This window comes from Anguilla rostrata, chromosome 8, assembly GCF_018555375.3.
Source record: "Anguilla rostrata isolate EN2019 chromosome 8, ASM1855537v3, whole genome shotgun sequence".
NCBI classification, from domain to species: domain Eukaryota; kingdom Metazoa; phylum Chordata; class Actinopteri; order Anguilliformes; family Anguillidae; genus Anguilla; species Anguilla rostrata.
The window spans coordinates 32,452,274-32,479,867 of NC_057940.1; the positions used below are offsets into that span (position 1 = coordinate 32,452,274).

Sequence of the window (27,594 nt, forward strand, 5' to 3'; positions counted from 1 at the left end):
TTAAAAATGTCGCAGAATTAAAGTGCCGTGGCAAATCTTCTTGTCTGTGCACTACATTGCACTGAGAGATGAATTTGACTTGATCACTGAAGCTATAATGCCCTGTCATTTGCAATTATTTAAGATGCTGTGTTTGGAGTTTTTGTTTCCCTGCCAACATTTCAGATTTATGAATCATTGCTCATTAAGTATCCTCATATATTGTACCACACTTCATGCTTTGTGAATAGTGTTTACACTTTGGCACATAACAAGCAGATGCAAAACAAAATGCCACAGTGTTTATACTTGTAAAATGTCGAGTAACAGAGTTATGGAAGATTATCACAATTATGTGTCACAGGTGCAAATATGCCCTCTGTTATCTTAAACAGAATTACACTGTTATGCACCAGTGATTCCCTTAATAACATCAAGTTTAAAAAATGTCATCCTGAATTTTTTCAAGAGCAGAAAGATGAGAAACAGTTGAAGCATGGAATGCAATGTTTTCTCAACCTTAATCTGACATTGCATTTGCTTCACTCAGCTGGCCATGAGCACAGAAATATCAATTATGTAATGTAAATGTAAACATAAGCAAAAACAGTTAAATCACTCATTAATAATGCAGGATCTAACATCTCCCATGGCCCAAAATCAACCTGGTCAGGAGTCCCATGGGGTGAAGAGGGTTCACGTCGGCAGAATATTCCCAACCTCAACGCAAAGTAATGAATCCTCTGGTCAAATGGACGTCTGTGATCTGTTTATAGCAGCTGTGTAAGATGCTGTGGAGGATTTCATGGTGAAAAGAAGTGACGACTAGCTGAATTGTGATGTATGTTAGGCTGAGCTCTCCAGTTTAAAGAGGATAATACAGTAGTTAGACAGTGTTAGCGGTGAGCATAGTCATTCCTAATCCAGGATACATGAAAGTTACTGGTGCATAACACTGGGCGTTTAAAGTTATTTTCACTCTTGGTGGACTGCACAGAAAATGGGACTGATATTTAACAGAGCCGTGCTATCATAAATGAAATGTATATGTTCTTTTTTTTTAAACAACCACCACTTATGTTGAGATACTTATGTTTCTGTTAGATTTTACACTGGATTAATTATTGATAGTTATATTGATGCCAGTGTCCTTTAAAAAAAAAAAAAGTCTTTTGTTTGATGTTTGGTGATGGATTTCCCAAGGCTGAGGTGTTTGGTTGAAGTAAATGGCACTCAAAAATGGACAGAAGAAAAAATACATTTCTCAATTTTAGTTTAAGTTTAACCTCAAGACAGTGCTCACAGCAGTTCTGTGATCTCTCTCAAATAACCTACGAAGAACTACCGAAACACACTTTAAATTAAATAAATATAAGCCACGCATACAAAATAAAGTCTGAAATTTCAAGTGTCTGTGATATACAATTTAACTGAACTGAGACGGGTACTTCTAGGGGGCTTAGGTTTCAGAGAGAGACGCTGGTCAAATCATATTCGTGACCTGTGCTGTCCCATCTCCTTTTCTGTAATCTTGTTCAGAAAAAAAAGGAAAATCCATTTTTCATTGTAGCAGATGAGGAGGGAGGTCGATCCTGAGCTGTGTATTCACACTGGGGGCTATTAGATCTCGTCAGGTATAGAGACGTGGGGAGCGGCACAGAAAGAGCACATTCTCCGCAGCAGAGCGGCTGAGCAGGAGCTGAGGATGTGAGAAGTGTGAATGAGCGCTGATGCAGCTGTTTAACAGGTTCGTCTGAGCTCTGCCCCCAGAAATCCTCAGAACGCTTCCCTGGATGTTCCCGCAAACGCACAACGCTTTGCTGAATTATTAACGGAACGCAGCAAAACAGCGCTTCAAGAATGTATACTGTAAAAGGCTTGTAGTGAACATCTGTAGAATCGCAAAGATCAATGAAAGAATATCATGCATGAGGTTGAATTAAAAAAAAAAAAAATTCTGTCAGGTGCATCCAGATGGCACAAGCAGTTGTTCCCATATTACGCATTCACTACTGAGTAAGAACAGCTCTGGCCCTGAAAATCTGTCTGTATAGGAAAGCAAGGCAAAAGGTGGACACGTACATGTTTGAACTGGCGGAAGGGCACAAACTGCACGATGTCCCTAAGGACGGGCTCCCCCTTGGGCGAGCGCAGAATCCCGTCGTCCCCGTCCAGCATCTGCATGTCGCTGAAGTCGGCGTTGCCCACGCCCACGATGATGACGGACATGGGCAGGTGGGAGGCGTGGACTATGGCCTCCCGGGTGTCCGCCATGTCGGTGATGACGCCGTCCGTCAGGATCAACAGGATGAAGTACTCCTGTGGAGCGTGGGGTGGGGAGGGGGGGGAGACAGAGAGAGAGAGAAAGAGAGAGAGACAGAAGTTACTTTGTTCTAAAACAGACAAATACTAATACCACACATACACAGCCCAGTAAACTGTACAAAATTAATGAATCCAAGAGATGGGCTCCAAACAGTACACAAGAATACCAGAGAGCAATTGAAGACCAAAATATTCAAAACTTATTAGATAACTTTCTGTCACTACATATCCTCAGAGTACAAAAAGAGTAACTCTAGCTGTCCAAAATATTAACCACATTTTTGAAAAAGCAGCTAAAATTGCACATTTGAAAGGCCAAATCATTTTAAATAAGAAAAGTAGCAAGGATAAAAAATGGTGTGATAAAGAATGCATTGACTTTCTAATCAAAAATATAAAGACCAACAAAATCATGTCTTATGCCTTATGTACTATGAGGAACAAAAGCACTACAAGTGCACCGAATTAAAAAAGAACAACATACACAAAACAAACGACAATAATCCATAGTCAGAGTGGACATAAACACAAATCAGTTTTGGGAAAATTAGAAATGTATAAATTAATCAAAACATGAGGAACTTGTTATACCAGAGAATAATTGAGAGAACATTTTGAACAACTGTATAAACAAATTCCTATTACTAAATTAGAACAGTCCCCCATCTGTGAAAAACTAAATGGTTTATAACTGAAAAAACAACCACAATCCCTTGGACTCTCCCAATACTGACAAGGAGCTAAAAGAGAGACTACAGGCCCTCCAATCAGGAAAGGCATGTGAGCCTGGTGCGATCCTCAATGAGATGTTAAAATACAGCAGCAAAAAACTACAAGAATCACTGCTAAGACTTTTCCATCACATTTTAAGTGTGGGCTACTTCCCTGAAATCTGAAGTCAAGCACTAATAACCCTGATCTTGAAGAGTGGAGACAGATTTGCCCCCAACAATTACAGAGGCATTAGTGTGAACAGCAATCTGGGGTAGGTGTTCTGTAGCATTATAATAACAAATCTTCCTTAATGAACACAATGCCTTAAATAAGAGATTGCACTACAAATCACATTTAAACCCTACAAACCTTAGTTGATAATTATGTTCATCAAAATAAAAGAAAAATATTTGCTTGCTTTCTAGATTTTCAAAATGCATTTGATTCTGTTTGGCACAAAGGATTGTTTTTAAAAACTTATTGAAATTGATATAGGTGGTAAAAGCTATGATATAATAAAATCAATGTATACAGAAAATAAATGTGGAGTTAAAATTGGCAACAAAAGAACAGAATTCTTCATTTAGGGGCACAGAGTGAGACAAGGATGCAACAACCGTCTTTCACATTTACATCAATGAATTGGCCACAATATTGGAACAATCTGCAGCCCCTGGCCTCACTCTACACGGTAAAGAAATTAAATTCCTGCTCCATTCAGATGACCTGGTTCTGCTGTCGCCTCCAGAATTAGGGTTACCTAACCTGATCCAGAACCTGGATCTCCTTGAGAAATACTGTCAGACCTCGGCAGTTAATGTAAAAAAGACAAGAATAATGATTTTTCATAAAAGACTCAGATCTCTGCAATAAATACTTATTTAATTTAGGCCAAATTCAATATAACATTGCATGAGCTATACTTATTTAGTCCTCACAATTAATTGATCTGTAAGTTTCAAGTGAAAGAGAAAGCCAGAAGGGCTTTTATGCCATTTAAAGGGGAATACACTGACATTCCAATTCAAATTTGGGTAAAGATCTTTAAATCAATCATTCAACCTATGACATTATATGGCAGTGAAGTTTGGGGTCCACTCACAAAACAATATTTTGTAAAATGATACTACATATGCAAAGAAAAACACCCAATAATGCATGCATGGGTGAATTAGGTCAATATCCACTACTAATCAACAATGAAAAAAAACGATTTCATTTATTTTTATAGTTTACACCATCAAATTACCATTATTACTATTTTACTTTATGTTTTTTTATTTTATTTGAATTGCAGTTGCAATTGCATTAATTATCATTCATTCATTACTGGTATTGTTACACTACTTGTTTTTGTAAGTTTCTTGTTTGCTTTGGCAATATTTACTATGTGTATTTCCTGCCAAGAAAAAGCACATTGAATTGAATTGAGAGGGCGGAGAGAGGGGTTCAAGCACAATCCTCTTGTTGCAAATAAAGGAATGACAAATGGATATTAAATTGTAAGTACTCCTGGTTAGTGAATAAGCTGATGTAATGGAACACAAGGGTGGTAAGAATTGAGGCCTGTCTCCGGGCTCCAGCCTCACCATGGCCTCTTTGGTGTGCATTTCCTCCGAGGCGGAGCTGGCCACTTTCTGAATGATGGGGGCGATGTTGGTTGGGCCGTACAGCTGGATTTTCGGAAGGCAGTTCTGATAGGCTTCAACCACACCCTGGATACCTGTAACAAATGCCACAAGATGCCAGATGAGTAATGAGTCTTGTACCAGCTAGAAAAAATGGTTAAACTGGGTATGTACTATACCATATACCTACTGAAAAAGAGTCACTAAACTTTCCCTTGTTCATCTTGTTAGTTCTGTTGTAAATTTACCAGTTGAGCATTTGTATATGGCATACGTGAGACCAAATTACATATTGATTTCTGTGGGTACTGAGTGTCAGTTCCAATCCTTATCTAAAACTCAAATGACTTCAGTGGTGAGTCATTCACAGTGTGAGAAGACAAAGGGGACAGCACATGGGAATATACCAGCACTAAAATCTAATTTACATTGTGCAGAGGGCTAGGATTTCCATTAAAAGTTAGCTAAGACAGAAATCCCAGATCAGAAAGAGAATGTATTTCTTTCAATATAGTGCTTTTGCTGTCACTAAATGTGATGAATAATTTCTTTCAATGAGCTGTCTATAGGCCAATGCATAGTCACAAATTGTGTTGCAGAACACAATATGCTGCATCTCATACCGGTTTTCTCAAAAAAGAAAATAATTATTTCTGTCTTCCTGTCACTTTACTAAATGAGGAATGGTCACTTTAGACTTAAACCTCCATCTGGTATGATTTTGGATATCCACCTTGAGCATAAATGTAGTCCATTTATTTCTTGCACTCAACTATTACATCCATCCATTGGTGTATCACAATGGACAAAACTAGTAAAAAAAAAACCATGTTTGCTATACATTCTCCTAATAATTTCTAATTAATGCATTAAGCACATTTGTTACACTGCAGTACATTATCTTTGCCTGTTGTCAATGAAACCACAATTAAATATTTATCATTACATTGTGCCAAACTGTGTTGCACCATGTGCTTCCAGCTGCCCCCTGGTGGTAGTTGCAGTTAGGGCAACATTAAAAATTCACCAATGTTGCATGTACCAAAGCAGCATGACAGTTGACAGATTTTGCACAATGTTTAATAGTGAATACTAATTAATTACATCCATTTATATAGCTCTATTCTCACACTCAAAGTGCTTTACAGTTATGTGGGGCAAACTCGCCTCAACCACTACCAATGTGTCGCACCCACCTGGGTGATGCATGGCAGCCATTTTGCGCCAAAACGCTGACCACACATCAGCTGAAGTGGAAAGGGAGATATGTTTGCATCTCTTTTGGCTGCATCTACACTCTACATTGTGAGACTTCAGAATAATGACATAAACGCTGTACACTCACAATGCTATCAAATGTTCAGACAATGCACCCATATGACTGGCACATTGTTTGTGAGTGTATGTATGCATTGATGAGATACTGTCTAATATTTCGCCAGAATATAAAGTGGTTCTTGATCCTTCTGTATAAAGACCTTAAAATGAGTTCATTTATTTCAACATATTTTATATCTGTCAGTAGCCGATATATAATAGGGTCCGTTCCTGGCTTGAGATGTGCGCACTTAATATGAAATTTCCTTGTAAGTTATGTGTTTTTCCCCTACACACATCCAGGCATGTGTGTAGGGAGATGACAGATGTGTCAGTGGGGAGATGACAGATGCTCACTTGGTGTGGAGTTTCACAATAAAGAAGGCGTGCTCCACTAGAGTTACATGAATCCTGGCTTGAGTCTTACGTGGCTTTTGTCAATTGTTATCTGCGCAGCCATTCTCCAGTGATGTTATGCCTCCAGAGGTTGTACATGTGTATATTATCTGACTATTCTACAAACTACTTTAAAGTAATATTGGTTGTAACTATTTCCCATGGCCAGGCGACCTATGCTGAGGCTTCCAATATCATCGCTACGTGAAGACCATGCTTAGAACGGAGAAGGAAAGAGGTACCAGCACAGTATGCTTTTTATGCTTATAATTGTGAATAAATATTATTGTAATGCTGGTTGGACTAAGCGCTGTCCATGGTACTAACCCAGTTGTTCAGTATCATATAAACAGTTAAATTCAGAACCATGGGCAGCACATAAAAAATGATTAGAAGCGTTCTTGTTGCTCTAAAACAAGGAGATATTCAGCCATAGCCATTTTTGGATGTCCTCCAGAGCACAATATTTATGAAAAAGAAATAATCACATCAGTAAAATCAGACACTGTAATATAAATATAGGAAACTCATGCCTCATTCTCTGTAATGTATACTGTAATACATTAATTACAGTATACCTAAAAATATGCAGTGATGCTAAAATATATCTTCTTTTATATATGCATTTTAGCTGAAATGCAAAAGCCTGCATGCAGGGTTTAACTTTTAACTTTAAACCAAATCAAGCATATGTGGTATTCTGAATGTTGCCTATGACTGTGTAACACTTCCATCACCTTAGTGTGAGTTGACTGATTTTCACTTCTGGAGGCCCAGCCCCTTATTGCATTATACTGTGTTTAATTGTTTTGTTTTAAATCCGTATATATGCATAAGTTGGAGAAAGAAAAAAAACACACTTGAAAGGCAAGCAGTTTTTCAAGGCAAAATAACAGAATTAGCTGTCCATGGTGCTGAACATCCCTGCATATTCCTCTCATGGATGGACAGCTTGCTCTGAAACGCAGCAGCCCAATTAACAGCTCATTTCTGTGAGTGGGATCAGATGGTGCTGCTGAGCAGCCAAATGGCAGCCGGAGCAGGTAAACTGGCGTGGGTCTAAGAGACGAGGCGCAGCCTAATCTATTCACATCAAACACTTTCAGATCCTCCCCTTCTCATTTCATTTCGAGCGTCCACAAAAAGAACAGCCATAAAATGGCTCTTTAACCATCTGTTAACACCTGCGTTTATGCCCCTGAACAGGTCACTTTAAAAACTGCAATGAACCTGCCAAATGGGTGGTTGAGATATTGATGCAGAATAATGTTATTCTGCGATTTGAATTTAGGAAAATGCCTTTGATTCAGACAAACAATAGTTTTAGCTGAGGATGCTGATCCACTCACTCCTGGCACAGAAGCACTGTGTGGTACAATGATTCCCTCGCCACATACTGATTAGTGTTATATCTATCTTTCTAAGTGACAAAAAAAACCCCAAACAAACAAAAACCACACATAGAGGAGTTCAGGTACACCAAGGTCAAGGTATTAAACCTAAAATAGGAATCACTACATGGCAAGAATAGAAATGTGCTTCAAATGTCCTTATCCTAATCCTTATCCTCAGAAGGCTTGATATTGGACATTATTTTGTGAGCCGTATTTGTTGAATGAATCACTTGATCAGTACAACAAGTCCTTAAAGTTGCAATCAGGTCATCTTTCCCAAGAGTACTCACAAAATCTTTAATCACACCACGGTGAGGTAGATTTCCTCAATCTCCACACAATCAATGATATAAATTCGCTGTGACAAAGCAACAGGGACTGGCGGAATAATATTGAATACAATGGAATATGGTGTATTCCTGGCAGTAATTAAGCATGGAAACACTCACCAGCACATTCAGGATTGTCTTCATCAAAGTTCACGGCAAAATCATGAGAAACCTGAAAGGCAAGCAATAAAGTCCATCTGTGATTGCAACAACAGCATACACTGGATCAGCATACACGCAACTGAGATTATCTAGAATATCAACAGATTCTTCTGCATTAGACAGATTTCGATTGGAGCTGGACAGAAAATCAATGCTACCTAGCTTTATTATTCTGAGGGTTGGTTAATGCAGCATGGCTGATGAACACTCAGTTTATGGTCTGTGGTTAATGCATAATGATATACTGTATGGTGAAACCACAATGAAATTCAAAATGGTTTTCAACATGATTTGGGAGATCTACGGGCAGAATGGCTGGCATTTTTTTCAGAGGTACTGTAGATCAGTCCTGTTTTTCTCTTTTCTCCAGACAGTAAGACTTGAGATATTGTTAGAAAAACAGACCTTGACAAATGGTGGGGAGTGTGATCACCCTAAACATTCCAAATTCAGACTGAACAACATTAATTTCCATGTAGAATAAGAACTCTTACCTTGAAGTCAGGGGGTATTTGAGCTCCAAACCCAAAGGCAGGGAACATTTTGTCACTGGATTTAGAAATGAACAGCGGGATGTAAGCAGAGGCAACATTAAGATGAGACAGCCAGTGCAAAAAACAATTCACAGCTTTTTCCACCCTCCCTCTCACCTCCCTGTATGATGTGCTGGCACTAACAATGACTGTCTTTGTGGGGGTGGAAGGGAGTTGAGAGGCAGGGAGGGTTATTTTTCTAAGGAAGGCACCACAGATATTTTAAAATCCACGCACAACAACAACAATAATAATAATAATAATAATAATAATAATAATAATAATAATAATCACCATCATCATCATCATCAGAAGGAAAATAATTTACAGGCTTAATATACAATACACACATACTCAGGAAGGCACTCTTTCCCTATAGAATTGTAATACAATTTCTTTCAAAGTGCTCTATTACCACCATTTTCAAAATTGTGACTAAAATATAGTAAAAAGATATTGCCATTGCTATCAATTATGGATTTACTTTAGTCGCTGGACAGACATAGACATTTCATAAATAAAAGCAGCTGGAGGTTTAAGCTGACCAGTTTACGAGATGATGGAGTATGCCCATTTAGTCAAGATGGGGTTTTACAAACATCAAAATGTCAAAACTGCCAGCATTTCCTGTCTAATCTACAGCTACACTGGAGACAGAAAGGCTGTACTTCTGAAGTAACAATTCCATCACTGTCTATAACATTCATCCCAAAGTTATAACAATGTGCCTTTACTAATGTGCTTTTTTATCCTAAAATTGTTCTCTGAGGTAATCCTTTGCAGTGGGCATTCTATTACAATGTGATTAATTGACAGATCTTTTCCCATCCTGGTCATGATTGATTGGCTGTGCTGATATCTTACCTGTCATAGTCCTGGCAGATTTCGCCCACCGCGACCAGGGCCTTCAGATACTCGTTAGGTTGGTACGGGTGGATATAGTGCAACGAGCAGCTGTTTCTTGGGTCCCCGTTAGATGCTGTGAAATCAATAGCTACCTGGAAAGAAGAGTGGCAATCAATGGCACTAGGAAATGCTAATTATCTCAGGTTCATTTGAGTATACATCGTCTAACACATATAATCATATGAAGGCATAATTGCCTTGCTTATAATAATTGATTTCGGATATATTTTTTTTAATGCATGCCCAAAAGTGTGGCAATCCAGTCTATAACATCATGTATTAAACCAACAGGAAAACAGCATCTAAAGCCAAAGGCTATGAAAATATTTAAGCACTTAAACATAACTCATGTTTTCTTATGAAATAGGTCAACGTTGAAACATTGCTGCAAGGCAAATAAAAAAAAAAATACTTTTTTCCATTACTTATGTTGTAGCTTCAGCGCTGCCTATTAGCGCTCCTGAGCTAGATTATGATTGTGTCGGAGTATATTGCAGCTCCCGCTGCGGTAATGACCTATTTCTGTCCCTGAAGTGCTAATGAGCAGGTGCTCTATCCACACCCCTGCTTTAGAGTCTGAATAAAGCTAGCCTGCTTTTCATGACTTCATCAAAATACAAGTGACATAAATGGGCTCGGGTCTGCCCGTGGCAACCTTGTCCAGACACTTCTGGCCAAACAGGGACAGCGTGGGGAAGGCCTATCTTGTGCTCTGGCCAGGTTCTTGTGTGCTTGCTGTCACAGTTAAGCCATGTTAAACTGTTGCATTGCTGCAGGAAACCACGCAATGCATGTTCCGTCAGGAAATCATATTTGGAAGGAACAGATGCATTGTAAGAGATTCACATCGCATAAATCCTGCCGTTGTTATTTCTTTGAGGTTGAACGCGTGGAGTTTCCTTTTGCATATAATAGCTATACACCAGCCATCAATCCCTCAGTCCAGCGTTCTCTCATCTATTCCATGCGATGACTCATAATGCAATCTCTAAGGAATCTACTCACTGTAAACTGGATTTGACATCCTCCCATGATGTAATCAAGGAAGGAGTGCATCTTGATGATCTGTAATAAGGCACTCATTAAAACATTCCCCACACATTTTAGCAAAAAAAAAAAGAAGAAAAACATAAGGAGCTTATGGTTCAATTCATAAATTGTTAATACATAAATACATGCATACATAAATAAATAATACTTCTGTACATAAATCAAAATAATAGTTCAATACATAATTAAATGAAAGTATTTACAGCATTTTCAAATATTCCCTGAACTAATGTACAATGTATAAGCTCTATAATTCAGAGTCACATTCAGAGTTTGTTTCCTTTACTAACCGTTCATGTCTACCGCACTAGAATTTAAAGACTAGGGATGGTGATTTTCAGTTATTTCACAGATCAAGGGATCACATAATGTGCTCGCTTTCAAATCGATTCCTAGCATGGGGAAGAATCTATTTTTAGAACGCCAGCCGGGCGGCACCACTGGTAAAAAAAAAAGGATGAACACATAACAACACACACGATTACCAAAGTTTTTCCATCATAATAAAACTGCAAAAATTTAATCACCATTATAAATGAATGTGTATTGGTCTGACTCGACACAAATGAAGTGGAAATTAGGGGTGACTGCTCTGTTTAGGGTAGAGTAGAAACAAACTGCATGTAATGTTCATGTGTTTATTTTTTTTACCCAAGATCTGATTTTAGAAGTCAGTGTAAATACAGTAACTCCGCAGGGTCAACATATGCCCACAGAGATATTGTAACAAGCACATTTCCTTACCTTGCAATGGTTCAGAATAACAACTCCAGAGTTCCTGTAATTCTTCTTCTTGACCTGGTACTTTGGGTTTATACATTCCCACTGGATCTGACAAGGCAGTGGAACAAAAAGAGTGCAATTATTCTGCAGGAAAGCAGAAAGTATGCGTGGTTAAGGACGCTCAGCATTTTAAAGGGAGCATGATTAAAATAATTAAAATGGCAGAGGAACATCTTTGCCACTGCTGTTAATTGAGGCCAAGGTGCTCAATGTGTTTGCAAACAATAGACGTCAAAGCTAATGTAGCACAGAGTGACAGGAGAGCATGCCTCAGAGAATTTTCTAACTGATTAAAAAATCTGAAGGCTATTGTCAGTTGGGGCTAAAATGTGGCTTTAAATTCTTTTATTACTTATTAATGAAGTATGACATTCAATTAATTCCCAAGCAAATTTAAGTTATAAAAGACTCACTCAGAGACTTCAGGTGTGATACTCTCAGCTGTACAAAATCAATTTCTGATTATTCATATTATTTTAACTGAACACGCTACTGTTGCAGAATTGCCTGTCATCCCCTCCCACCACCAGTGAGGTCAGAGCAGATTCCGAAACACAATTCCCTCAAAAGGACTGCACAACATAAAGTGGCGGTCAGCCATGGCTGCTATTGTACTTAATTTTCTCCTCCCTGCTGACAGCTACAGCTCCCCATCCATAGATTATATGTCAGATTCATCTGCCTCATATTGGCAGATGCTGAGGAACATACAGCCATACAGGAATGAACCAGAGGAAGGCTGCCAGAAACACTTCATTCTTAAGTGCAGCAAAATTCCCATCTTCTTGATTTCAAGGATATTACAAAAACTGACCTTTTTTCAAATCAATCACTATATATATACAGTTCTACAGGGGTTGATCAAGAGTAAACACAACTGAAAGCACAAATAAAATAAATATGCAGTGTATCTGTATGAATGGCTGGAGAAGCTGAGAGAGAAAAAAAACTTTGTTTAATTCATCACCTTCATAGAAGGATGTGCACCACCTAATGAGAGCCTAAGGTCAATTGGTGATGTCATTATACTGCTCTCACACATTACCTGTCTCCCGTCCAGTGCTCCTTTCATGTCCTTAAACGTTGTCTGAAATTCTCCGATGAAGTCATGCTTCCCATTGGAGTCCCAGTCCCACACAGTGCACTAGATCAGGAAGGATAAGCAGAAGAAAGACCACTGACCGCTCAGCAGGTATTACTTATTGATAATAACATGAACAAATACGAAAAACAAACAAGCAAACACACAAAAAACTTGAAGATAGTTAGGATGTTGTCATACACCACTGGGCCTCACGGGTTAAGTCCAAAATCATTTGTGGAGAATAAACAGAGCACTCATGTCACAGACTCGATTACAGTGATACATGAAGATCAGAAATCCGACCTTTTTAAATGAAATAAAGGTAATAAAAAGGCATTAAATGAATTGCTGTTATGTCACAATGGCACACATAGGGGATTAATTTCAGAGAGAGTTTGTGGCATGCATGTAGCAAGCCAGGTCAGGACTACACCTCCCAACGGCACATCTTGGAACTGAGCGCAGCATCCAAAGTCTGACTTCACAATGACACAGGAAGTGAAAAGAACGCTGTGTGCTAATGGTCCTGTTTTCTTACACCTCCACAGCAAATATATTAGAGAGACACCATCCAAAAAAAATCCCTCAATTATGAATCATTCATTAATGGAGATGGTGGAGGGGGGACAATTAAAATTAGATTAAATATTGAAAAATAATAGGGAGATGCTAAGGGTGACTTATCAGGTGATGTAATATAGATGACATAATACAAATTAACTGGTATTTCTGTGTGTGTGTGTGTCTATCTGTGTTGCTTAGGTCTGGCTAGACACAACACATGTAATGCTTTATTCAGGTCACCTGAATAGGTCACCTATTCAGGTCATTTATAACCTACACACATAACTAGGCTAAAATATGAAATAAGCTGTCCAGTTTTGCGGAATGTATATAATGTGTATATTCTTTTTAGCAACCGCGCAAATATACAATTTATTCATTGCATATATGCCAATAATTAAGTCATATATTGCACATTTTACATAACCAGCATACCAGAGTTGTCACATTGTACTGTGATAATGTCTGTGGAATTAAATGTATTCCAAAACGCAAAGTAATTTGAAATAGTGAATAATTTAATAGAGGTTAAATCTGAATTTAAATCGTACATGGAAAAGCAGATGGCTTTCAGAGCAAAAGAGTGGATTTGCAGATCCTGTAACGAGGAAAGTGATGGATGCCACAGCTCCAAGCACACTGCCTTCTGCGTCGTCAGCTTCACAAACCTCACCTCTTGCTTTCAATTCAAGCCAAAGCATCCCAGTGCATTTATCTGATGTGCTTAAGAAATGACCTTGATGAGTTTAGATTGTATGCATTAATTTCAGTCATAGCTCTAATTTCCTGTCCTAACCCCCAGGCATTGGTACAGCTTCAAAGCAGTACTTGACCTTACGATTGGATGTTTTTGCTTAACTTGCTCCTTTATGTGGTTACTGTCAACGATCCAGACAAGATAATATTCCGCAAATCGCCCTCAGTGTCCTCTGTCAATCAAAGTGTGATTTTGCGCAGCATTTCTCCTTAGGTTACCTTAAAGGGATAGTTCACATTCTGGGGAAAGAGAAGTGTATAAAAACACACACTAAAAGAAATATTTTTTTGATAAAATAAAAAAATTTCAGTGTGAACTATCCCTTAAAAACCATGCATGTTCTGCCATGTTTATTCTTCTATCATGTCAAACATTCTTTCATTGGTGGATAGGAGATAAGGGTCAGAGGTCATCGGTTTCACAGTTTCAGCAACAGGGCCAGGTAGGTCACTGCATGTACCCACAGTGAGCAGAATCACCAGTATCTGACTGGGGGGAGGCCCGCTCAAGCCGCACTGGAAATGATACACAGATAATGGGAGTTCAAGAGACACATTATGTACTACCAGGACCACTGCCAGGGGGGCTGAACAGCCAGATGGCCAATGGAAGAGAGATATTACATTTGAGTGAGATGGCATCAGTGCCACAGCTGTCTCTCTTTTATGGAAACATAATAAAGGTAATTATGTTGACCCCCAAGTGGCTCATATGTTAAAGGTAATTGTCACGTGGACAGACAGAACCCTGCAGTCGTAGATTCAAGCCTGTCTATGTTAATAGCCAACTAAAATCTGAATTCCACAATTGTTTAATAATTGGTGTCATTCCGTCAGGGAAAACCAGCCAGTGTTTTTCTGGTTGCCTCTGAATTTGTTCTTCCCAACAGCTGGGCAGCAGACCGGAATAGGAGCTACACAATTACTGGAGCTAAACGTTCTCACTTTTTCTCCAACCAGCGCTGGCTCTCCTGCAACATTGCGAGGCCCGTGGTGCATCGGAGGAGCACATAGTATGTGCTTCAGCAATTCTCATCGTGCTCTTTCGGGCAGAAAAGCTGTCAATGAAGAGGCACCCCTGCCAATTCCAAACGTCTGAGACCTGTTTAAATTACTGAATAAAGATCATCTCATCTATAAGGTCTCATTGTAGTTCCTGCAGTTTATTGGTTCAATCAACAGCTTCATTAGATAAACTAAGGTTAATTAAAAGATATCATTACTTTGGAGGGCAGTGAACTAATGACTAGCAGAGGGTAAGGACAAAGAAACTTTAAACAAAGGGAAATTAAGGCTAGATTAATCAATCAATGCGGTGATTTAGAGTGAATGACATCCACCAAGTGATTCTTATTCAAATCCAATGCTGTTCATTTCTTTAAATAGCAAGGCTGATTGTTTTAAGGCATCACAAGAGTAGGGTCATCCCCATGGACAACAAAGAGAGCTAGAACTAGGAAGCACTGCGCTGAACTGAGCCAGCAGCTTTTTTGGCCTCATTTGGCCCCACAGTTCCACAGGGCAGTGTTGTAGCTGACCCAAGCGATCCATTTGCTCTTGCCACTGTGCATTAGTTAATGCCTTATGTTCATGGTAATTAGGAAGAGGAATGGATGTTTATGAATGGCCCTTCATGTTAGATATTCTATTACAAATATTCTATTACATATTTTTCAATAATATATAACTGAAATGTAATCAGAACAAACAAAAATTACTACTGAACTACTGAATTCCTTTGCTTTTACTTTCTTTGGTGCTTCTTATTGATATTTATTTACTATGCTTATGAAACTGACATTGTTTAACATCAACAAAATGTTTACTGAAACAAACTTAACAATCCTTTTTACAGCACAGTGTACAAATATTCCTTTAATGTTTCATATATTTAAATGCGCCCAAGTTTTTTTTCTTCTATAAATAATGAATAATGCAAATGGACTATTATTGTTATTTTAATATGTTAGAGTCTGTGTTGAATTATGGCGCATTAATATGCACCACGGTGTTAATGAGAGGAAGCCGAGCAGCACACAGCACTTCTCCGCAGAGGCTTAAGGATGCACACAATCGGCCTGAATGTAGACCCGCTGCAGAACCATGATTTCGCCGAATACAATCAACCGTGTTGACCAGCTACCAGCTACTTCAGGGTGCACTGTATTTGCCATCGCCGTTTCCTCACAATCACAGGGCCATCTGCATATCAATCAGATTATATATTTATAGCGCATTAATCAAGCAGTTAACGGCACAAGAGTTCTGGTAGCAGCTGGCTGCGGCTGCGCTTCCTCCCACAGTCTTACTGAAAGGCATGACCCTTCATAATTGAAAGCAGGTGATTAAAACACTGTGTGTCCTCTCAGCAGTATATTCAGTGACAGAATCAGAGATTTCCAGGCAAAAAGCACCGTGAACAGAGAAGAATGGCTCCAAAGCTTAAGCCCAAATGCTTAATAAATACAATTATTAAACATTCACCTTCACTCTCAAGAGCTAATATTTAATTGTTTTCCACTAATATATCTTCCCTTTAGACAGTAAGAAGGGTCAGCTTTGACTAGTTTGCTTAAATGCACAAATTAGGAATGGTCTGCTGAATATTTTTAATAACTGAGCAATTATTTTCACACATACAGTTAACCCATAGCACTTTTGTGACTGCAGGCAATCTTCAAGCGATTCAGTGTTGCCAACATATTATTTTTTATTTCCTTCTGGATCTCTTCTCTTCTCACTCCTTGTGACAGCAAGTTCTTGGATTAACAGGATGCAGCATATTCCAAGATGTTGGTCTGTTATAATATCACCATACCATCAAGTAATGCTGCCATATTCAATTCTGCCTTTGTCACTCTTTTAGCTGCAGCCAGAAGATCCCCCACAGGGCTATGAAATGGTGCTTTATAAATGTAGGTCATGGCAAGGGAACGAACGATGCTGATTCTCAGGAATATCACCAGTATCACGGCTGCCTTCAGTTACTTTAGTATCAGTCCACAAAGCTGATAAGAGCCTGGGCATTCCATCTGATAACTTCCCAAAGGCTAGTATAAATAAAGTCAACCACTTTCACTGGTCAGACTAAAGAGATCAAGACCAGCACTGTTCTGGCACTGAATAGGTTAAAAAAGGTTGAGGTTAATTTCCGCAGGTTGGCCCCCTGAGGCACTGAGCAGCGATCGGCTGATTGGCTTCATCAGCCAAACACAGGGGCGCACGAGGAAACCGGCGTCTAATCCCGCCTCCTGGCCTGTCCGTCCTCTCCGCGGACGAGGACAGATTCGACCTCGCTGATGAAGAGAGGGGTGCGGCGGGGGAATTGGGAACGAGCTCTCTGAAGATGAGAGGCAGCAGATCAAGAGGCCGGCTCATCCAGGCCTGCCACACTCGAGCGGCGCCCCCCGGTGCTTCACAAATGAACTGCGAAGCGGCAGACGCCCCTCAGTTTAACCCGAAAAGTAAATCGCTGTGTTTGTTTTGGGTGCACGCTGAACGTACCTCCAAAGGGCAGGCGAGCAGTCACGCAAACTGAAGCGAACCCACCAATCAAACGGCTGCGGTGGTACAGTGCATTAAGCTGCCATTCAGATGGTGTAAAATTATGAACAGCTGAACCCATAGCCTCAGCGTACCCTATTTCAGCATCATCTAATCTCTAAACACACTGATTCCAGGTACTTCAAACACAGAGACAAGAAATATAAATTAAATTAAGTATTTTTATCCACATAATTATTAGATTTGAAATTTAAAAATCCTTTCACTTCATTTATTTGTTTAGATGGTAGCACACGTCAGTTTTCTGAACTGCAATAGAGTGCCATGTCAGTCAGAGCCTCACTTTTCAGGCAGCTCTGATGTGGTACATGATGTGATAGGATTTTACACAGAACTAAGAGCTAGGAGCTTTCTTTTCAATGACAAAACTGTTACCAAATCTCTCCATGAACTCACTCTGTAAAAAAAAAAAAAACATCCTGTACACTTGTCTTTTTTTTACACCAAGCTCTATATTACACAAATAAAATTAGTGTTCAAATTTCCATTATCTGCACAAATGTCCATTATTCTAGTAATACTGTATGTCCCACATTTCTGATTTTACAGCTGGAATTCTGCTGGCATCAATGAGACAAAGGGTAGAAGTAGCAGGTTAACCACATTCCACAGGTAAACAGCCCATCTCTTCACAGTTTCTCCCAGCACGGTAGATGTTTTGTGCATTACAAAGCTGAAGATGAATTTGCAAATGAGCAGACTGAAAACGAGCCGCTGCACTGCATCTACCGAGGCAATGTGAGGCAAATACAAAAAGGTCTGATTTGATGAATTGGGTAAAATGCCTGGATGATTTAAGCTAATTGCGCTCGTATTTAGTGAGCTATGATATATTAGCCATCAACTGCCATGCACACACACACACACACACACACAGACAAGAACAGGAAAAATGTCAGACTATCAATGTGCCAATGCTTGGCCTGGAAATGAGGGAAAATTGATAAATGTCACCAATACTAGCTGCAAAGTGTGTTTTGAAATCAAATTATACGAGGTTATAATGGTGCATTTCTACCAAAAGGGGCCAAACTGTTTCTTTTTTTAATATACTTCGGCATCTATTCCAAAGTCATTGATTTCTTTTAGTTCCAGTCATCTCTCCTGCTCTCCGCCTGTCAGGATTAAATTGCATGGTGGTGCAGCTGATCCAGGGTAATTACACTGCGTTTGAGATACCCGTCAGCCCGCGCTGAAACATGTCAGGTCAGATCACACAGTCAGGTGTTCGGCATTATGTAACGTTTCGCTTCAGCTTCACATTATCATTAGCCTTATCTTCAGCAAAATCGCCTTTGCATGCCCTGTGCACTGAACAAAGTATATTTTATACGCAGAAGTCGTTTCCATCAGTTCTGATTGTTTGTTCTTTATAGCTGAATGTCAACTGGATGTAATATCCACCAGCATTGTACCAGTGCAGACGATGACTTCAAATAAAAAAAAGATCTGAACTTCTAACTTTCCGAACTTCTAACTTTAAATGCTAGATTTCCATTTCAAACCCAAAGTGTGTCATTGCTGTTGCACCCATAAGGAAGGTATTTAGCCTGGGTTGCTTCACTGTTAACCCAGCCGTATGCATTGATAATGGATTAGGGCATCTGCTACAAAAATATAAATTTAATGTAAAGACACGTCACAGCGAACAAATGGACTTATATACCTGTGTTCATCAGGTAATCAATGGTACAATCACTACATCCAAATTTGGGAACTAGGAGTAGCTCACAAAACAAAATGTACAATGCTCCCAGCAAAAATTGTACCCAAGCACGTTGAGCTAGATTCTGAAAGGTTTTTACTACATCACATGACTGAAATCGCCATGGCGCCATAAAGCAGCCAGGGGACTTAAATAATTTGTGCGGTGAAGTACCCAGTAAAAATTACACCTCAATGCAAAAGACACATCACTAGGCCAACTGATTCTAAGCCAAGGTTTCTTCATAGTACCACAGATAAAATGTATTTCATTTCTTCCTCTGCAGCATAAAGCATGACATAGAGTTAAACTGAAAACAGCTCAGAATTTGCCCATTAACCCCCATTGATAATATTCAATATTGAGAATAGTCGGTGACTACAACATAGATCTGCTTCATTTATTATTAATATACTACTTATGCAATGCTGTTGTCATATGTACTAGAGCAAAGGTTGTGTAGTTTCTATTCAGTATGCATGCATTGTCCTTTCAGAGAGCTAGAGCAAAACAATGGCTGCGGACCACCAATGCAAGTGTCTGGTTAGAAGACCGGTTTCACAATGATTACACCACATGATGATGTCATGTGGATCAAGGCAAAGTACTTACATCATACACTTTCCCTGACTGCTGGGCGTGTGCCACTAGCTTTTCCTTCTGGGGTCACTCGCGTGTTCATGTTTCCTATATAGGCTTTGTGCCTACATGGGCTAAGCCCTATAATTCAGACATCATCGGTTTCTTTGGTTGGCTGTGTAATACCCACAGCATGATCACCACCTTCCTACTTAATAGGGACCCACGTGTTAACAGTTTTCAGCAGTGCCAGTTCTCCTGTGCGCCATTCGAAGTGACACCCCTCGCTAGCTCTCCTTCAGTGCACTTCTAACATGGAAAATAGTAACCGTCTTAGAGACAAGTGAATGAGAGGACTGCAGTGCACTTTGTGCAGGTGTGAGTGACATGGTACAACTGACAGTTCCACATGACGTTTTGAAAAAAAGCCATCGGTTGAATTAGAAATGTGTTCCAGGAAATGTTATGACAAAGCTGTTCCTACCTTTAGTTCACGGTCATGATCTCCACTGCACAAAGTGTTCAATGAGACTTTGAACGTTTTCCAGACCGGATTAAGATTGTTCATAACAGTCTGTAAATTACAGGGGGAAAAGTGTTAGAGCTCATGACTAATTGCATGAGGGACACAAATATCAAATGCAAGCACAATAAAATACTGGAGCAGTTTCTGTAAATTTGGTAGTATGCGAGTGCACTGATAAACAGAGGTGGAAAGTCCAGGGGTCAGAAAGTAAAAGTCTATCCAGCTGATTGTACTAATTATTTCTACCTCCTGGCAGAATAATGAGCAAATCCAGGTGATTAGAACAAAATACTGGGCAGGGCTTTTACTTTCCGAACCTTCCAAGTTTCTGTGTGCACGTGTATTTCTGTGTATGCCAACACAACCAACATACTAAAGCTAAAGCACAAAGTAAAACCTTGCATTGTTTTATTTCTTAGACAGCTGCATGAGTCTCACAACCACTGAAATAAATAAAAGATGCAGCAAAGCAACACTTACTTTAGAAGTGTTACTACAACAAAAAGACAACTGTGTTTATAATTTCTTCAGCTAATTCAGGCAGATTTCTTTAAGTGTCACAGCAGGCTACTGCTGTAGAGAGTTGCAGTGCATGCAGGATAATTGTGGAGGAAGCACACTCCTCACTTCCAACGTCCCAGCCGCTTTCTCACCTCAGTTCGGTGAACGAGCGAACCGGTACCGTCATTGTTCATTCTGAATATTTCCAAAAATGGATCTGATTTGCTGAAGAAGTCCTGCAGAGGGAATAAACATCGGTCAGCATTCTTCACTCAACATAGCCAGCGGGATAGCTGGAGGTAACGTTATTCACAGGTTCGCTTTTCATCCCCATGGCAAACTTCAGCTGGTGCCACCGAGGAAAAGCAATTATAAGGCTAACTGTAATTCTTGAGCACTGTAGGCTAGTCTTCGCTTCGTTGCATCTTGGCTTCTTCCGCCATTGCAGCAGCTAGCCAGCTAGCAACAAACACTCCACTGATATCTGATCCCAAACCACAGGCTCTGTAGCCACACCCACCCCTCCCAACATAGAAAGTACGCCACACCCAGAAACGTCCCAAACACATTTTGGAATCACAAACACAGGCAAAGGAGCACAAATTTGGTAGAAAGTACGTGAAGACAGATTACCAATGCATCGTAGATGTGCCTTAGCATGGTTATTATATAACATTTTCAAGGTAAAGATCATGCATGGCATGCCTTTAAATTCGTCTCTTTTTTTATTCTAAACAGCATAATCCTTTCATGAATAGAGGAGTGAATGTATAGTGTGGACAGATCTGATTGAATCATCTGCTGGCCAATGAGTGCACTGTATCAGTATTTCAGCAGGCACCTGACGACAATGCATCTTTCCTGTCCATCCTGCTGAATATTTGCACGCTTCCTGGAACTGGCAGAAGGGCCCCAGGACCCTTCCTGAAGCTTTGGTAGGAAACCTCGTTAATGAGAGCACTCCTTTCTCCCTCCCTCACACCCGGCTCTCCGGGAAAACCCGCTTGTCCTTGTTTCACAATACCTGGCGTTCCCACGTGATCTCGCCAGCTCGCTCAGCCGTCTCATCGATCCCTGTTTTAATCAGCATCTCGTCTCTTAATTAATGGCTGGCTAATTATCCCAGCAGGGTGTCACAGTGCAACCTTACTAATGAAGGATAAGGATTAGATGGGAAATCTTTCCAACTCAAACCAACAGCATCTCCCAGCAGCGGTCATCTCCCACTTCGGTCAATCCCCCTAATTTTGCCACATGCTTATTACAAAGCTCTCACATGCTTGGGTACACATTGTTTTCAGGGCATAGCTAATGCAATGTCCATTAATAAATGCAGAATGGGGAAAAAAGTCTTTAAAGTTCTCAAGCTTTTGCCCAGCCTAGTACTGTTAAAAGTTACTTTAAAAACATTACTGCACTGTGCATTGTCTCACCTTGTCATCCAATTTCCTTGCACTGAAGGAGAGCTCCACATAGTCATCATTTCCAGAAAGCTCTTCTGCTGTAACCTGAGTGGCAACATAGTTAATAATATATTGTATGCACAAATCAGATATTAGAGGCACATAGTAAATTGCATCATTTTATCACACTGAAGTAATCCCTTGCTAGGTGTCCTACTTCAGTGCCCATTTTAAATGAGATGACACACCTTTCCAGCACTGAATGGGAATTCACATATTCATCATAATGGATAAAGCCTAAATAGTTATTCAAACACTTCTAAAACCCAAATCCCTGTACTGATAGGCTCTTACCGTGATGGATGATTTTCCAGCAGTGTTCCCCTGTTTGAGTAAAGCTTTTGAAAGTTTTCTCTGGGAAACAATCTGTTTGAGAGAGAAAAGAGAGAGGTAGAGAGAGGTAGAGAGAGGTAGAGAGAGAGAGAGAGAGAGAGAGAGAGAAAATAGCAAATCCAACAAAACATATACCGAGTGTTATGCAGCATACTTACATTTCCATTATTACCTGAAGTGTATTTATTTCCTATGGCCTGAATACTTAAACAGTCTCCAAATTGTGCATTTGCACGTAATCTAATTGATTACTAGAAGTACTATACAGATAACTTAACTTAATTTCAAAGGCTGTTAAAGCAATTTATATGACATTAAACCCACAGTGGTTAAACCTTATTTAAAAGTATTGGTACTGCCACAAACTGGAGAGTACCAGAACACAGTGACAAAATGAACTAGCTCCCAGCTATAAAGAGCACCTGGCCAAGTGTGCACTCCATGGCCCCAAGGAAGTCAGCCTCCTTCAGCCCGTTATGGTTGCTGCTGATGTCATGCAGCTCATAGCGTAGCCGCTGAACTTCCTCAAAGTAGAAGTCCACAGTAAACACTTTGGAGAAGACAGGGTTTATACTGCTGCGGATCACCTCCGTCCTGTCAACCTGGAGGGTGAGCAAAAAAGGGAGGGTAAATTCCCTCCTCTCTAACAAAGGCAATTCCCCCCCAAGCAAAATCACAGTCAAGATGACCGTTCACTACAGAGATTCCCCAGGGTCCTGCATCAGCTCAAACTGTCAGGTGCCAGTTAAATCCAGCTAGCGTATTTATGTACTTGTATATACATGTATAATTTATCCATTCATTAATGTGCAATATATACACTGCATTGCAGCCTGTAATGTGTGTTGAATAAAGGTGTTCCTGTTTTGTTGAGGTTATGGTCCTCTACTGCATGGTGATTGTTCTAGGGAGCCCTGAGAAGAAAATGTTTGGGAACTCCTAGCCCAATATTACAAGGGGCTGAAGCCTCATAGTGAACAAATGCAATGTTTCCATAAGCAAAATTGTTTTAACATCAATTTTAAACCATGTTCATACCCATAACTGAGAGATTTTATATCCATAACTCTCAATACAATTAAACAACTTTTATGAGCAAAAAAAACATCCTCAGAGTTGTTATGAGCATAAATGGTTGTATATATAGACCAATAATTTACACCTGGCTACCTTATAAAGCTAAGTCTACAGCATCACATTTGTGCAGGGGAGATGAAAGTGTTTTTAATTACTGTAATCTAAAATGTAATGCATTCAAGCGTTTCCTTATTAAACCAAATAAGCTGACCCTCACCCCTTGGAAAGGGTATGCATTCGAATCTTGCAATTTCAAAGGGCTGCAGTGGATTGGAAAAAGAAAAATACACTACACCTCTTTAGATCCATGCCATCACAGTGAACTAGAGACATTATCAAACTATGGCCTTTTTCATATTACAAAGCCCTTTATCATACTGAATTCCCTGAGACAGTGTCATCATAAAATGTGTGTGTGTGTGTGTGTGTGTGTGTCCTGAAGTGACTGATAACAATTACTTGAGGGGACCTCGTCCTGAACCATCTCCCTGCTTAGATGATGACAAAAACAATCGAAGGGTTCAACATCAGCGAAGGGAGGTGTGTGATCTTCCGACTATTAGCCAAAAATTACAGGACAAAGGAAGCTCCACCGGGGCAATGATCCATGAAGTGGCCTGCTAAAGTTCGGCCTCCGCGTTCTAATCTGTCTTTTGTAGGTAAGCGTTTATTTCGATTCAAGTGGCTTAAATTTCCAGGCGACGGCTCGCCTTTCTCATTACATCCGCGCAGGGAATAGTCACAGAAAGCCGCAAAGCTTTTCACGGATGCCGATGCAATCAAAAGGGGATCTCTGCCCTTCCAGTGCGGAGCTAAGCCTAGTTTGTCTCAGTGCTGAACACTACAGCTGGTAAAGTGAGTCAGACAGCATTGTGCAGCAGAGAACATACACAGAAGAGTTCACATGCCTTTCTGCCAAAAATAAGTCTACTAATTCAGAATTAGGATGGAATGGAACAGCTTTATATGGCCCGTGAATTTCTTGGTCAAAAGACAAGTGAAGTTTTTCTTTTATTCTGTATTGTTATAAGATTTTGTGTGTATTCCAAACTCTGTGTCCAAAGAACAATATGGTTTTTGCCAGGACAGTAAAGCATGATTCCACTGCATGCTAAGCTACCTGTGAGACCCAGGGGCAGATGACCTCAGTGATAGGTCCCACACCTCTTAGTTCCTGTCTATGTGCTGCTTTGGAAGAGTACGGGAGAGCAAGTCAGAATTCGGGCAAAGACATGCCAAAAGCGGACATTTTTATTACATTACATTACATTACATTACAGGCATTTGGCAGACGCTCTTATCCAGAGCGACGTACAACAAAGTGTATAACCATAACCAGGAACAAGTGTGTCGAAAAACCCTAGAGAGAAGTATATAAGTTTATAAGTCGGTATAAGACTGGTTCCATAGAACATTGTGGCACGTTAGATATACTCCAGTTCAGTGGTCATTGCAAGATTAAACAGAGGGAATTATTGGTTCAATCAAGCATTTAAGAATTTGTCTAGAAAGAGCCAATGATTTTATGTTAGCCTGACATGGCTAATCAACCAGTTTGTCTTGTGTTCATTTCCAAATGAATAAAAACTCTCAAGCTGTGATTATATAGTCCTATTACACGATAGCTCTAAAGTGAAGTATTCACAAATTATCTAAAAATAATCACTTGCTACCTCAGTGCCTTAGTCTCTGAAACATTATCTGGTATAAAATTGTAGACATGCAGTGTATGCTGAAGCAGGCAAAATCTAAAAAACCATGCCCTTCTTTTCTGGGCAGTGGTAAATAATACTCTCCGTATTATATAAAAACCATCTGCTACTCTCTAAATTCTCCTCTAAATCACCCTGCAGTTACAACAATCTTGCTACAGCAACGTCTGGGCGTAAATGGTTCTATATGCAAACTTAGTTATTTTAAAGCATATTATTCTTTGTAGGTCAAATCTATCTCGATAAATTAGGTTGTATGTGTGTGTGTGTGTGTGTGTGTGTGTGGGACTTGGTGTTCCTGTTAAGTCAGACATTGTGACATGAGGAAATGAAAAAGAGACTCTGTTATATAGGGTCCTAATGTTTGACATTTTATAGATGTCAGAAGTGCTTTGGCCAGTTTAATTGTTTAATTCATTTCATTAGAGAATACTTCATATTTCGGCACGTCCTTATTAGCAAGGCAAAGCAAGAACAGAAAGCTTCCAGACTAATTAGCATAGTAATGTCTCCAACAGGGGTGAAATGCCTCAGGCCACTTCTCTGGGGAAGTGGTAGGAACTGCTGAAATATCAGTATCGTTCCAGTTATCCGAGTGGCATCTCCTCATCTTCGTCCAAAATCATTCTGATACTTTTTAATTATTTGGCCTAACTCCTGGATACTGCACTTTGTGTAGAATCCAGTAAAGCTGGTTGAATGTCAAAATTCATTGTACAGTTTATCATTTCTCCTTGTTTATGTGATGTCCAGAATACTCAGCTAAACAGCTTTCATTTGATTTAGGAACTACATAGACCACAGTGCATTTATCTCAAAATTTTGTTCAGCATAATTATTGTATAGCATTATGAAATACTTATGAAATAGCAAGATTAATGTTTCAATGAGAAAGCCGTCATTGTAGGAAATGTTGACCAAGTTTCATGTTGACAATTTGACATAATCATTGAATGGCAGATTTTGGTTGAGCCACTGATATTGAGACCTACACATATAAAATACATATTTTAAAGGTTCAAAGTAGCATTACAAAAAATAAATAAATAGATAATAATAATAATAATAATAATAATAAAAACCACGTAAACAAATTAGTAGTATCATTCCCTACACATCAGTAACCCAATGACTACCTGAAATAAGCATACCAAGAGTACAGCGTTCTGGTTGGCCCTATTTGCAATATTTTGCCACAGTATTAATCATATGCAAATAAAGAACCTATGTTGGATTAATCAAATGCAACATGAAGTAATTTAGTGAACCAGCATTTAGCCAGGTCACTTGGAATACGATCTTTCTCTTTTTAATTGTAGAGCCTTGTCTATACCGGAAGGGCGGGGGCACTTATTGAAGAAGGGCAGGTGGGGGAGCAAGCATTTGTTTGAGCCAGGCAAAACATCTGAATCAGCTCCTCAGCTAATCATGGTCTTCAATCATGACCTCAATTCTTTCAATTAGGTGTTTCAGTGCCCACTCAATAATTTTGTCAACCATCAATGAGCATGACGGAGAGCCCATATATGACCACTGGAAAGGTCATCCCAATCACAGATTCCCAAACACTTCAACTTTACGAAAGCCTAAATAATGACTTTCCTAAGGAAGCAGCAAACCAGCCTCTCTGGGAGATATGCTGCCTTTCAGGCAGCAGCGATAAATTAAGTGAATACACGGTCTGGTTTTAGAAACTTTTAAACGTGGAACAGAAGCAAAAGAACTACCAGACAATACTATCATCAAAGCTTAGGGCCCTTCAGTCTCAATGCTGTGACAGACAGCTGAGATGGCTCAAAATGACATTAGTAAGATGGCAACTAACTCTCAATGGCCATCATGTGCGCCCGCAGCTGCTTCCCATTGTTAACATGAATTAGTGTCACGCTGGCCATGAGACAGAAGAGACAGAAACCGCCAACTCGCAGTACTGAGATTTGGAATTCCAGCGACACTCAGCTTCAAGAAACCTGTTCACCTCTAACTGAAACCTGCCTTTTCTTCTCGTAGACATGCTCCCGTTGAACAGCCCCCTGGGCCTCTTCCATGTTATACTCAGACCTCTGCATGTGCAGGACATAACACTGCAGCTATCCAGTCCCTAGCCCATCTATATCCCTGCTTTCTTCCCTGAGGCTTCTGGCCCTTTCCCTGACCCACAAGCCCAGTTCTGACCCCATCCTGGTTCAAGCCTATGCCATGACCCTGACTACA

The 27,594-nt window shown here is 39.8% G+C and overlaps 1 protein-coding gene and 1 long non-coding RNA gene across 3 annotated transcripts in view; one reads left to right on the forward strand and one right to left on the reverse strand.

The window, feature by feature from the left end:
- cpne4b (copine IVb) overlaps positions 1–27,594 on the reverse strand; it is a 37,669-nt gene that overhangs the window by 1,864 nt on the left and 8,211 nt on the right. For both annotated transcript variants that reach the window (XM_064347747.1, XM_064347748.1), the window contains exons 3-15: positions 23,014–23,193; positions 22,553–22,624; positions 22,229–22,303; positions 20,948–21,031; positions 20,253–20,342; positions 12,562–12,660; positions 11,478–11,564; positions 10,689–10,748; positions 9,642–9,775; positions 8,739–8,793; positions 8,203–8,254; positions 4,608–4,741; positions 2,062–2,298 (exon numbers count right to left, since the gene is read on the reverse strand). In XM_064347747.1, coding sequence (XP_064203817.1) covers positions 2,062–2,298; positions 4,608–4,741; positions 8,203–8,254; positions 8,739–8,793; positions 9,642–9,775; positions 10,689–10,748; positions 11,478–11,564; positions 12,562–12,660; positions 20,253–20,342; positions 20,948–21,031; positions 22,229–22,303; positions 22,553–22,624; positions 23,014–23,193 — 1,359 coding nt within the window. The remainder of the gene's footprint in view (positions 1–2,061; positions 2,299–4,607; positions 4,742–8,202; positions 8,255–8,738; positions 8,794–9,641; positions 9,776–10,688; positions 10,749–11,477; positions 11,565–12,561; positions 12,661–20,252; positions 20,343–20,947; positions 21,032–22,228; positions 22,304–22,552; positions 22,625–23,013; positions 23,194–27,594) is intronic.
- LOC135261443 (uncharacterized) lies at positions 4,678–15,267 on the forward strand. Its single transcript, XR_010331936.1, has 3 exons — positions 4,678–4,812; positions 6,529–6,597; positions 14,881–15,267. It is a non-coding gene; the product is annotated as an uncharacterized LOC135261443 (long non-coding RNA).